This window comes from Eubalaena glacialis, chromosome 1 (assembly GCF_028564815.1).
Source record: "Eubalaena glacialis isolate mEubGla1 chromosome 1, mEubGla1.1.hap2.+ XY, whole genome shotgun sequence".
Classification (NCBI taxonomy): domain Eukaryota; kingdom Metazoa; phylum Chordata; class Mammalia; order Artiodactyla; family Balaenidae; genus Eubalaena; species Eubalaena glacialis.
In genome coordinates, this window is record NC_083716.1 from 64,631,776 (window position 1) to 64,644,280 (window position 12,505).

Here is a 12,505-nt window from a genome sequence, read left to right on the forward strand (position 1 = left end):
ATAAACTTCCCTCTTAGAACTGCTTTTGCTGCATTGCATAGGTTTTGGGTCATCGTGTTTTCATTGTCATTTGTTTCTAGGTATTTTTTTATTTCCTCTTTGATTTCTTCAGTGATTTCTTGGTTATTTAGTAGCATATTGTTTAGCCTCCATGTGTTTGTATTTTTTACAGTTTTTTTCCTGTAATTGGTATCCAGTCTCACAGCGTTGTGGTTGGAAAAGGTACTTGATACATTTTCAATTTTCTTAAATTTACCAAGGCTTGATTTGTAACCCAAGATATGATCTATCCTGGAGAATCTTCTGTGAACACTTGAGAAGAAAGTGTATTCTGTTGTTTTTGGATGGAAAGTCCTATAAATATCAGTTAAGTCCATCTTGTTTAATGTATCATTTAAAGCTTGTATTTCCTTATTTATTTTCATTTTGGTTGATCTGTCCATTGGTGAAAGTGGGGTGTTAAAGTCCCCTACTATTATTGTGTTACTGTCGATTTCCCCTTTTATGGCTGTTAGCATTTGCCTTATGTATTGAGGTGCTTCTACGTTGGGTGCATAAATATTTACAATTGTTATATCCTCTTGGTCTGATCCCTTGATCATTATGTAGTATCCTTCTTCGTCTCTTGTAATAGTCTTTATTTTAAAGTCTGTTTTGTCTGATATGAGAATTGCTCCTCCAGCTTTCTTTTGATTTCCATTTGCATGGAATATCTTTTTCCATCCACTCACTTTCAGTCTGTATATGACCCTAGGTCTGAAATGGGTCTCTTGCAGACAGCATACATACGGGTCTTGTTTTTGTATCCATTCAGCCAGTCTATGTCTTTTGGTTGGAGCATTTAATCCATTTACATTTAACGTAATTATCCATATGTATGTTCCTATTTCCATTTTCTTAATTCTTTTGGGTTTGTTATTGTAGGTCTTTTCCTTCTCTTGTGTTTCCTGCCTAGAGAAGTTCCTTTAGCATTTGTTGTAAAGCTGGTTTGGTGGTGCTGAATTCTCTTAGCTTTTGCTTGTCTGTAAAGGTTTTAATTTCTCCGTCGAATCTGGATGAGATCCTTGCTTGGTAGAGTAATCCTGGTTGTAGGTTTTTCCCTTTCATCACTTTAAATGTGTCCTGCCACTCCCTTCTGGTTTGCAGAGTTTCTGCTGAAAGATCAGCTGTTAACCTTATGGGGATTTCTTTGTATGTTATTTGTTGCTTTTCCCTTGCTGCTTTTTTTTTAAATAAATAAATTTATTTATTTATTTATTTTGGGCTGCATCGTGTCTTCGTTGCGGTGCACGGGATTCTCACTGTGGTGGCTTCTCGTGTTGCGGAGCATGGGCTGTAGGCACACGGGCTTCAGTAGCTGTGGCTCGAAGGCTCTAGAGCGCAGGCTCAGTAGTTGTGGTGCACGGGCTTAGTTGCTCTGCAGCATGTGAGATCTTCCCGGACCAGGGCTCGAACCCGTGTCTCCTGCATTGGCAGGCGGATTCTTAACCACTACACCACCAGAGGAGCCCTCCCTTGCTGCTTTTAATATTTTTTCTTTGTATTTAATTTTTGATAGTTTGATTAATATGTGTCTTGGTGTGTTTCTCCTTGGATTTATCCTGTATGGGACTCTCTGTGCTTCCTGGACTTGATTGACTATCTCCTTTCTCATATTAGGGAAATTTTCAACTATAATCTCTTCAAATATTTTCTCAGTCCCTTTCTTTTTTTTTCTTCTTCTTCTGGGACCCCTATAATTCGAATGTTGGTGCATTTAATGTTGTCCCAGAGGTCTCTGAAACTGTCCTCAATTCTTTTCATTCTTTCTTCTTTATTCTGCTCTGCGGTAGTTACTTCCACTATTTTATCTTCCAGGTCACTTATTCGTTCTTCTGCCTCCGTTATTCTGCTATTGACTCCTTCTAGAGAATTTTTAATTTCATTTATTGTGTTGTTTGTCATTGTTTGTTTGCTCTTTAGTTCTTCTAGGTCCTTGTTAAACATTTCTTGTATTTTCTCCATTCTATTTCCAAGATTTTGGATCATCTTTACTGTCATCACTCTGAATTCTTTTTCAGGTAGACTGCCTATTTCCTCTTCATTTGTTTGGTCTGGTGGGTTTTTACCTTCCTCCTTCATCTGCTGCGTATTTCTCTGTCTTCTCATTTTGCTTAACTTACTGTGTTTGGGGTCTCCTTTTCACAGGCTGCAGGTTCGTAGTTCCCGTTGTTTTTGGTGTCTGCGCCCAGTGGGTAAGGTTGGTTCAGTGGCTTGTGTAGGCTTCCTGGTGGAGGGGACTGGTGCCTGTATTCTGGTGGATGAGGCTGGACCTTGTCTTTCTGGTGGGCAGGACCGCATCTGGTGGTGTGTTTTGGGGTGTCTGTGAACTTAGTATGATTTTAGGCAGCCTCTCTGCTAATGGGTGGGGTTGTGTTCCTGTCTTGCTAGTTGTTTGTCATGGGGTGTCCAGCACTGGAGCTTGCTGGTCATTGAGTGGAGCTGGGTCTTAGCTTTGAGACGGAGATCTCTGGGAGAGCTTTTGCCGATTGATATTACGTGGGGCCAGGAGGCCTCTGGTGGTCCAATGTCCTGAACTCAGCTCTCCCACCTCAGAGGCTCAGGCCTGACACCTGGCTGGAGCACCAAGACCCTTTTGGGAAGTCTGAGGTCTTCTGCCAGCATTCAGTAGGTGTTCTGTAGGAGTTGTTCCACATGTAGATGTATTTTTGATGTATTTGTGGGGAGGAAGGTGGATCTCCACATCTTCCTCCTCTGCCATCTTGAAGGTCCCTCCTAGCTTTTTAAAAATTGCTTAAAGAACAATCTTAAGTTTGCAGAAATTTGGCATCTTCCTCATTTCCTATTATCCACCAAGTAAAACTTTTCTTCCAAAGTTTCATTCTGTAGTATTGACCTGGCTGTGGTTTTTTGACTTTCAGGTATGTGCAAGAGGGGAAATAATCAGGGTGAAAGTTCTGGGCATACTGGCTATGATCGATGAAGGGGAAACCGACTGGAAAGTCATTGCCATTAATGTGGATGATCCTGATGCAGCCAATTATAATGGTAAGAAATATTTGTAGGGTCTGAAGTCTTTATACCTAAATCTTACCCAGCACCAAACTTAACCTGTAATGACAGAGTTGTAAGCCCATGCCTTCAAACTGTGAAAGAATGGAGGAGCAAAACATTTGACAAAGCATTGTTATTTCTACTACTGAACTTCTGTGGTTAACTAAGTAAACTTTCTCCTTCATTCCAGGAAAGAAAAAATCTGGTAGTTTGTATTAAAAATCTGGTAGTTTGTATTTCCTGTTTTCTTCTTTCCTTCCCCACATGCTAACACTTAGTTGCTCTACTTATTTATTTTTAAAAATTTGAAAACTGAGATATAATCCACATGCCATAAAATTCACCATTTTAAAGTGTACAGTTCTATGGTTTTTGATACATACACTAGTCTGTTAACCATCACCACTGTCTAATTCCAGAACATTTTCACCACTCTGACAGGAAGCCCCATATCCATTAGCAGTCACCCCCTATCCCCACATCGCTCAGTCCCTGACAACTACCAGTCTATTGTCTGTCTTTATGGATTTGCCTATTCTGAAAATTTCACATAAATGGGGTCGCATGATATCCAGCTTCTTTCAGTTAGAATACTGGTTTCAAGGTTCATCCACATTGTAACGTGTATCAGTACTTCATTCCCTTTTTTTTTTCGGTGGTAAAATTAACATAACATAAAATTCACCATTTGAACTATTTTAAAGTGTACAATTCAGTGGCATTTAGTGCATTCACAATGTTGTGCAACTCACCACTTATCTCATTCTAGAACATTTACATCACCCCAAAGAGAAACTCTGTACCTTTAAGTAGTCACTCCCTGTTCCCTCTTCCTCCCAGGACCCGACAACCAGTAATCTGCTTTCTGTGTCTATGAATTTGCCTATTCTGGATATTTCATATACATGGAATTGTAAAATATGTGGCCTTTTTGTGTCAGGTTTCTTTTACTTAGCATAAGGTTTTCTAGGTTCATCCATGTTGTAGCATGTATCAGTACTCATTTTTTTAATGGCTGAGTTATATTCTATTATATAGATATATATCACATTTTGTTTATCCATTCATCTGTTGATGGACATTTGGGTTGTTTTTGGCTATTAGGAATAATGCAGCTGCTATGAACATTCCTGTACAAGTTTTTGTGTGGACGCGTGTTTTTAATCCTCTTGGGTGTATATACCTAGGAGTGGAGTTCCTGAGTCATATGGTAACCCTTATGTTTAGCCTCTTGAGGAACTGCCAAACTTTTTTCCAAAGCGGCTGCACCATCTTACAGTCCTGCCAGCAGTGCATAAGGTTCCAGTTTTTCTACTTCTTTGCCAGCACTAGTTGTTATTTATCTTTTTAAATTATAACCCTTCTAGTGGGGTGTGTCTTTTTATTTTTGAGTTATAAGAGTACTTATATGTTTTGGATACTAAACCTTTATCAGATATATGATTTGTCTGTATTTTCTTCCATTTTGTGGATTTGTCCTTTCATTTTCTTAATGGTATCCTTTGAAACACTCAAGTTTTTCGTTTTGATGTAGTCTATTTTTTTATTGCTTGTGCTTTTGGTATCATTATCTAAGAAACCATTGCCTAATCCAAGGTCACAAAGATTTAATTACGTTTCCTTCTAAGAATTTTATAAATATAGCTCTTACATTATTTCTTTCTGCTGTTTTACAGAGTACAATCTCATATATTTAAATATATGCAAATTTATATGTAAACTCATTTAAAAAGGACTCAACACCAACCTTTAATAGTACAATGGGAAGAAAGATGAAAAGAGTCTGACTTTGTTTCAGATACTTCTGTATTGACTAAATTTTGTACAATGAGAATGCATTCCTACATTTACCTCTGATTCTAAATGTAGGACTGTGTGTCCATTTTCACATGTGCTGTTTACACAAGAGTGCACATGCTAAAGAGCGTGCTTTGGCCACAGTTAATGAAGCCACGCCATCATTACATCAGCACAATTTTCTGGGTGTCATTTCCCTGCAGTAGAGGTTATTAGGACCCTAAAATTTTCTCTGGGGGGCTGGCCCCATGATGCAAGCAGTATGCAGCTTTCCTTAAATGTCAACCTAAGGCAATGTCCGTCATCAGTTATAACTGGAAGAGTATTAGGTAGAACTAAGAGTAGAACTCTTGACAAGCCACAACTTTGGGAGGGATACACACAGAGCCATGGAAGAGGATGGCCTACCCAGTAAAGCAACCAAGTTGGCCATGTTGATCCCCTTTGTTATTGTGGGCCCACGACGGCCAGTAACCCTTCTGCCTCAGTTGTGGGCATCAGGAAATTGAGCATTTTATGCTCATGGTTGCGGGCTGGTTAGAGGCTGAACCCAGGGAACAGCACAGAATTGGTGCTGTCTTTGGTAGGATCTTTTTTTTTTTTTAATTTATTTTGTTGTGAAATTCAATGACTTTTGGGGGGGCTATTTTTATATTTTAATCCTGGTGTTGTTTTTTGTGGGGTTTTTTGCCATGTGGTTTGTGGGATCTTAGTTCCCTGACCAGGGAGTGAACCCGGGCCCTTGGCAATGAAAGCAGAGTCCTAACCACTGGACTGCCAGGGAAGTCCTTGTCTTTGGTAGGATCTTGATGTGGCATTAGGAGGCAGTTCAGGGAGCTCTGGAGACCACTGGCTTTGTCTGTATGTGTATAATGTACAACTGGAGGAACAAAAATTGACTGAGTTCTTTTTTCCTACTTTTTTCCTCTGGGTCTGGTGTTCACGGTTCCCTAGTCAGGATCCAGCATACCTTTCAGTACCTGGTTCACAGTCAGTGAGTTAATCAACTCTTATATTTTTCCTTGCTGCAATATAATACAAAAATATGTTTGATCTTTTTCTCCAGTTCCTGGCAAGGAACTCCTAAAACACTTGGACTTTCCTGAGTGCCGAGTGTCTTTTTTATTCATAATGAGCCCCTTTCATCACCCCTGAGTTTATGCTAATAAGGTGACTTACGGTGGGGCCCCTAGCTAGCCTCAGACCAGTTCAGTCAACAGAAAAACTGAATGATTAGAGGGTGGGAACCTCCAGCCCCAACCACTGACCTCTGGGATCGGGAGGGGAGGCGCCATAAAAAGTCTGGAGTCACGAGATGTAGAGCACTTGTAAGTTGGTGAACACACTGAATTGCTGGGAGGGTGGCACGCCTCCCCACCAGAGGGCATGGAAACTATGCACCCCGCATACCGTGCCCTATGCATCTCCTCCATTGGACTGTTCCTGAGTTGTATCCTTTATACTAAACCAGTAAACATAGCACAGTGTTTTCTTGAGTTTTGTGAGTCTTTCTCGCAAATTATCAAACCTGAGGAGAGAGTTGTAGGGAACTCTGATTTATAGCTGTTGGTCAGAAGTGTGGGTGGCCAGGGACTTGCGACCAGCGTCTGAAGTGGGATCAGTCTTGTGGAACTGAACGTTCTGACTGTGGGACCTGATGCTAACTCCAGTTAGATAGTGTCATTATTGAATTGAATTGTCGGACACCCAGTTGGTATTCCTAAGGAATAGAACTGGATGGAAAATTTGTTGGAAGATACCCTACATTTGTATTTTGGATTTCTGGATTTTCAAACTATTTCTGTATCAGGTGATACGTTTTATATGAATTCTAAGTTCCTTGAAATTTATCAGTGTTTAAACATTTCCCAGTTCACTTTGTAACCTTTCCATACTTTTAGTGGTACCCTGATAATAAAATGCATGGTATTCTTTAACTATGTAGATTATAAACTGGGCTTAAGCAAAGTTATTTTATAGAAATATAAATAAGCTGTTGTTGAATGTATCCCTCCTTCCAATTACAATTTTCCTGATGGATTTTTTTTTTTTTTTTGCACATGTATCTAATATTTGTTTGCATGGAGAAGCAGTTCAGTCATTTAAACTTGAGTTTGATGACATTGAGGCTAGGCACTGTTAATGGCTGTACAGAAACTTTTAAAAGTTTTTTTACACAGGACACTTTTTTTTGTTGGCCAGAACTAAAGTATTGTGATACTGAATGCCTATACTGTAGAGTGAGAAAAGCCTATTCACATTTAATATGTAACCTATCAATGAATATGTGTAATGCATTTTTCTTGTCTTTTTGTATGTAATTTGGGTGTGATCCTCGAATACAGCCTCAACCTGTCTTTTGGTATCTTCTGTCCGTCTCTTAGAAATTATGTACACCTGCCAAACTATTCTCATTATGTAGCTGCCAGTTATTTCTCCCTTCTCTTATCTAATAGGAGTCACTATGGTACTGATTGTTCTCTTAGTATACTTAATGCCAGAGCTATTTTAAGACACTAGATGATTTCCTTTTATTTATTTATTTATTTATTTAATTTATTTTTGGCTGCGTTGGGTCTTAGTTGCTTTGCGGGCTTTCTCTAGTTGAGGCGAGTGGGGGCTACTCTTCGCTGCAGTGCCCAGGCTTCTCACTGTGGTGGCTACTCTTGTTGCGGAGCATGGGCTCTAGGCACACAGGCTTCAGTAGTTGTGGCTCAAGGGCTCTAGGGCGCAGGCTCAGTAGTTGTGGTGCATGGGCTTAGTTGCTCTGCGGCATGTGGGATCTTCCCAGATCAGGGCTCAAACCTGTGTCCCCTGCATTGGCAGGCGGATTCTTGACCACTGCGCCACCAGGGAAGCCCCGATGATTTCCTTTTAATGTGTGTATGTGTTCTCTTCTCAACAAGGTGTTCGCTCTAACATTGTCTTGAAAGTTTTTGATAATCCATCCCGTAGCTCTTTCAAAGTAAGCACTTGATATTTTTATTGAATGCATAAATAATTACATACACCTCTTGCAATCTGAGAAGAGAATCTTATTCTCTTCTTAGATATTAATGATGTCAAGCGGCTGAAACCTGGCTACCTGGAAGCTACTGTGGACTGGTTTAGAAGGTACAAGGTTCCTGATGGAAAACCTGAGAACCAGTTTGCTTTCAACGCAGAATTTAAAGATAAGGTAATGTGTCACTCAGAACTGTAGCTTTAGGCCTATTTGTATTGAGACTTATAATTTAACCATATTGTTACCATCTAAAGACAATATGATCGTAAAACAGATGTCTAAAGACACACGACAGGCTTGATGTTGATTTATTCATTTAAATGTTTTCTTCCATTTTTGATACAAAGAAGTGATTCAAAAGAGACAAAGTTATCAGGCTTGGGAAAATATTGAGAATAAGAAAAGAACATGTTTCTATTATTCTAACGTATATCTCTTCAAATTATAGGACTTTGCAATTGATATTATTAAAAGCACTCATGACTATTGGAGAGCATTAGTGACTAAGAAAACTGATGGAAAAGGAATCAGTTGGTAAGCATTAACTCTTTTCTGCATGTTTAACACACAAAGCAGACTAGCTTACTCCAGAGGTTTTAATTACCTTAACATACTCCACCGTTCCATTCACTTAGGGAAAGAGACTGGTTTTGTCAGTGCTTAAGTCAGTAGGAAGTGTAGACTGAAAGAAAAACCACACAACGGGAAGGTTGTGAGTTAAGTTTTATTCGAGGACTATAGCCCGGAAGACAGCCTCTCAGATAGCTCTGAGGAACTGCTCCGGAGAGATAAGGGAGGAGCCAAGATATATATGAACTTTTTTGCTGGGAAAACATGTAGTCAAGCATAAAAAGATTACTGCTATTCATAAAGAAGAGACCTCTCAAGTTAATGATTTTAGTGTTTTTCTATGTATGGGAAGAGGCAAGAATCTGGGGTCATGTGAAATTTTTTCTTAGAAATGCATGTTAACTATCTAGGGGCCAATATACCCAAATGTTTCCTGGTTTTCTCCATCCTGAATTCCCCTCAGGGCTCACTGTCCGTGGGTGACTGTAGTGGCTAATGGCTTGATCCTTGTAGAACTGGAATGGCAGGCAACATTTTTTTTCTTTACAGAAGGTAACTATATAAACAACTGAAAAATGCCACAAGATACTCTCTGAATAAGTACAAACTAAAACTATGAAGGGCACAGTGAGATCAGAGCTTTGTAAGGCTAACTGCGAAAACCTGCCTAGCATCAGGGTGCTCAGAATGGGATGGGTATAATCAGGTTGAGTTCAAGGGTTGGTATTCTCTGATGTGAATATGTAAGGTTCATTACAACTAAACCAGGATCTACTATGCGCACTGAATTAACTACTACTACTAATAATAGCTAATATGATTGAGCAGTTAATATTTGCCAAGCCTGCAACACAGATGCAGGGAGATTAAACTTAACCAAAGTCACACCACAGTAAGCGTTTTGGAGTTAGGACTCGCATCCAAGTCTGTCTGGCCCCAGATCATTTTTAGTACAGTACTTCCTCTTTTAAAGATTATAAGAGAATGCCCACCATTACCACTTAACTAGTGTTGTTCTGGAAATACTAGTTGATGAAGTAAATAAAAGAAAGAAGATGCAGGAATATTGGAAAAGGGGGAGCAAATTGTTGCAGATGATATGATTGTGTACCCAGAAAACCCTAGAAAAAAGAATTCGGCAAGGTGAATGATTACAAGATGAGTATATATGTACCTTGCTAGCTTTCTATATGAAGTGTAACAGAAACTATAATGGAGGAAAAGATCTCATGTAGAATAGTATTTAAAAACAAAACACAGGGGCTTCTCTGGTGGCGCAGTGGTTGAGAATCTGCCTGCTAATGCAGGGGACACGGGTTCGAGCCCTGGTCTGGGAAGATCCCACATGCCTCGGAGCAACTAGGCCCGTGAGCCACAACTACTGAGCCTGCGCGTCTGGAGCCTGTGCTCCGCAACAAGAGAGGCCACGATAGTGAGAGGCCCGCGCACCGCGATGAAGAGTGGCCCCCGCTTACCATGACTATAGAAAGCCCTCGCACAGAAGCAAAGACCCAACACAGCCAAAAATAAATAAATTAATTAATTAATTTAAAACAAAAAACACACAGTATAAATAAGAAACTTGAAGGACCCAGAAGAAGAAAAGTTTAAGACTCTATTGAGAAATATAAAAGATGTTAAATAGAAAGGTATAATATATATTCATGAATAACATTCAGTTTCATCTAGAAAAAATCTGCATCTCAATAACGAGGGAAATTCTGAAAAAAGTAAGGGTAGTTGTGGTGAGGAAGAGTGTTAATTATTTTGGTACTGTTTAGTAATATTGTTTTACTAAGAATTTGGTACTGAAGAAGAAAGTCAAATTATTCAGTTCTGTTAGAGTTTGATAGACCTAAAGTAGATCTAAAGATGTATGGGAATTCAATTTATAATAAAGAAGGTATTTTAAATGAGTGGTTTGGACCAACTGCCTATTTAGGAAGAAAATAAGACTAGATCTCTCTCTTGCTCCTTACATGCCTTACGCCAGATATACACACTGGCAACCACCCTCATGGCTGTGGCCGTTTCATTTTGGAAAGGTGCTGTAACCAGGCGGGTGCTCCACGAGGGCCCTGTGCAAGCAACCCAGCACCAGTGTTCTTACCTCCAACTACTTTACATCCACATGTTAACTGGGTGCTGGCTGCAAACTAGGGTTTGTAACCCTAGTCTTACATCAGCATTTAATTCCAGACAGATAAATTGTAATGTGAGAAAATTCTAGAAGAAGTATAGGTGAATTTATTCATTAGCTTGTAGTAGGGAAGACCTTTCCAAACAGAAGACAAACTCAAAATCCATAAAAGAAAGATTTACTTGTGGTATTATTTTTTTTATGTATCAGGAGACAATTTTTCCCAGTTTCTGCTTAAACAACACATGACAGAGGGCTAAATTCCTTAATTTATAAATAGCTTATTCAAATTGATAAGAAAAAGAATAATTCAATAGGAGAGAAACAGATAAAAAAAGAAAATTTACATATAAGAAGATGTACAGTCTCATTTTATAATTTTTTTTTAATAAATTCAGGATTTGTTTATTTCATTAGTAGTGGAATTAGTTTATTCTTTTTTTTTTTTTTTTGGCTGTGTTGGGTCTTCATTGCTGCGTGCGGGCTTTCTCTAGTTGTGGCGAGCGGGGGCTACTGTTTGTTGCGGTACACAGGCTTCTCATTGCGGTGGCTTCTCTTGTTGCAGAGCATGGGCTCTAGGCATGCGGGCTTCAGTAGTTGCAGCACGCGGGCTCAATAGGTGCAGCACGTGGGCTCTACAGTGCAGGCTCAGTAGTTGTGGCGCATGGGCTTAGTTGCTCCGCGGCATGTGGGATCTTCCCAGACCAGAGATTGAAACTGTGTCCGCTGCATTGGCAGGTGGATTCTTAACCATTGCGCCACCAGGGAAGTCCTCATTTTATAATTTAAAATGCAGCTCAGAAAGATAGTGTTATCCCCCAGTAGATTTGCAAAATTTTTAAAAATTAAATGATAGCCGGGATGGCAAGAATATCTATATCTATATCTATCTATCTATCTATCTATCTATCTATCTATCTATCTATCTATCTATCTATCTATATGGTTGGTGAGAGTTTAAATGGGTACAACCTTTGTGAAGGGCAATTTGACAATATTCAGCCCAAAATTTTAAATGCATGTATTTCTTTGTAGAACCACTACTAGGAATGTATCCTATAGATACAGTCCCCAAAAATTTATGTATAAGGATGTTCATTGCAGTGTCATTTATAATAGCAAAAAGTTAGAAACAACCAAAATGTAAATGGTTACGCACATCCACATAATAGAACAGTATATGTCACAGTAAAAAAAAAATTCTCTATATGTTGATAAGGAAAGACGACCAAAATATATTAAGTGAGAAAAGCAAAGTCCATAGTAGTATATTTAGTATGATCCCATTTATGCAAGGTGAGATACACACACACCCCCCAGCATCTGTTTATATTTAAATATTTTTTTCTGGAGGGAAACGAACTATAGATAATGATTGCCTTTGGAGACAACCATTTGGAGATGGGAGGGAGAGAGGCTTTCAATTTGTGACTTTCTGAATTTTCTAACTATATATGTGTATTATTTTTTTATAAATGTCAGTTTATCTGGGTAGTAAGATTTTTTTTCTGATTATGAGAAAATCCTAATGTAAAAATAATTCTCAGGAATCTTCTGTTCTGTAAGTCAGGATAATGTCCTGTAAAATGCAAACATTGTCTCTCCACAAACATAAGAAAAACTGAGCACACTTACACATTTGTGTGAAAATGTACAATCATGAGACTTTGCTTTTAATAACTTCTCTATTTTGTGGTGTCCTATTATTTCTATGGAAATGGGCTTAATGCATTTTAAGTGGCAGGTAACTGAAGATATTTCTTTTTCATTTTAATAGAATATTTCTGATCATACCCATGTTATAATAATACACAATAATTTAATACATAGGAAATTTTGAACTATAGTTAACCAAAAAAAGTTTTAAAAAAATCATTTTAATCACAGTTTTTCCATAGATACTCTTATTAACATTTAGAGTTTTTTCTTTTTACAGTCCT

At 38.7% G+C, this 12,505-nt stretch overlaps 1 protein-coding gene across 1 annotated transcript in view; it reads left to right on the forward strand.

Moving 5' to 3' along the window:
* The window catches only part of PPA1 (inorganic pyrophosphatase 1), a 36,618-nt gene that overhangs the window by 21,132 nt on the left and 2,981 nt on the right, over positions 1 to 12,505 (forward strand). The window contains exons 6-8 of the mRNA XM_061197506.1: positions 2,922 to 3,048; positions 7,902 to 8,029; positions 8,304 to 8,389. Of these exons, the coding sequence (XP_061053489.1) occupies positions 2,922 to 3,048; positions 7,902 to 8,029; positions 8,304 to 8,389 (341 nt within the window). The remainder of the gene's footprint in view (positions 1 to 2,921; positions 3,049 to 7,901; positions 8,030 to 8,303; positions 8,390 to 12,505) is intronic.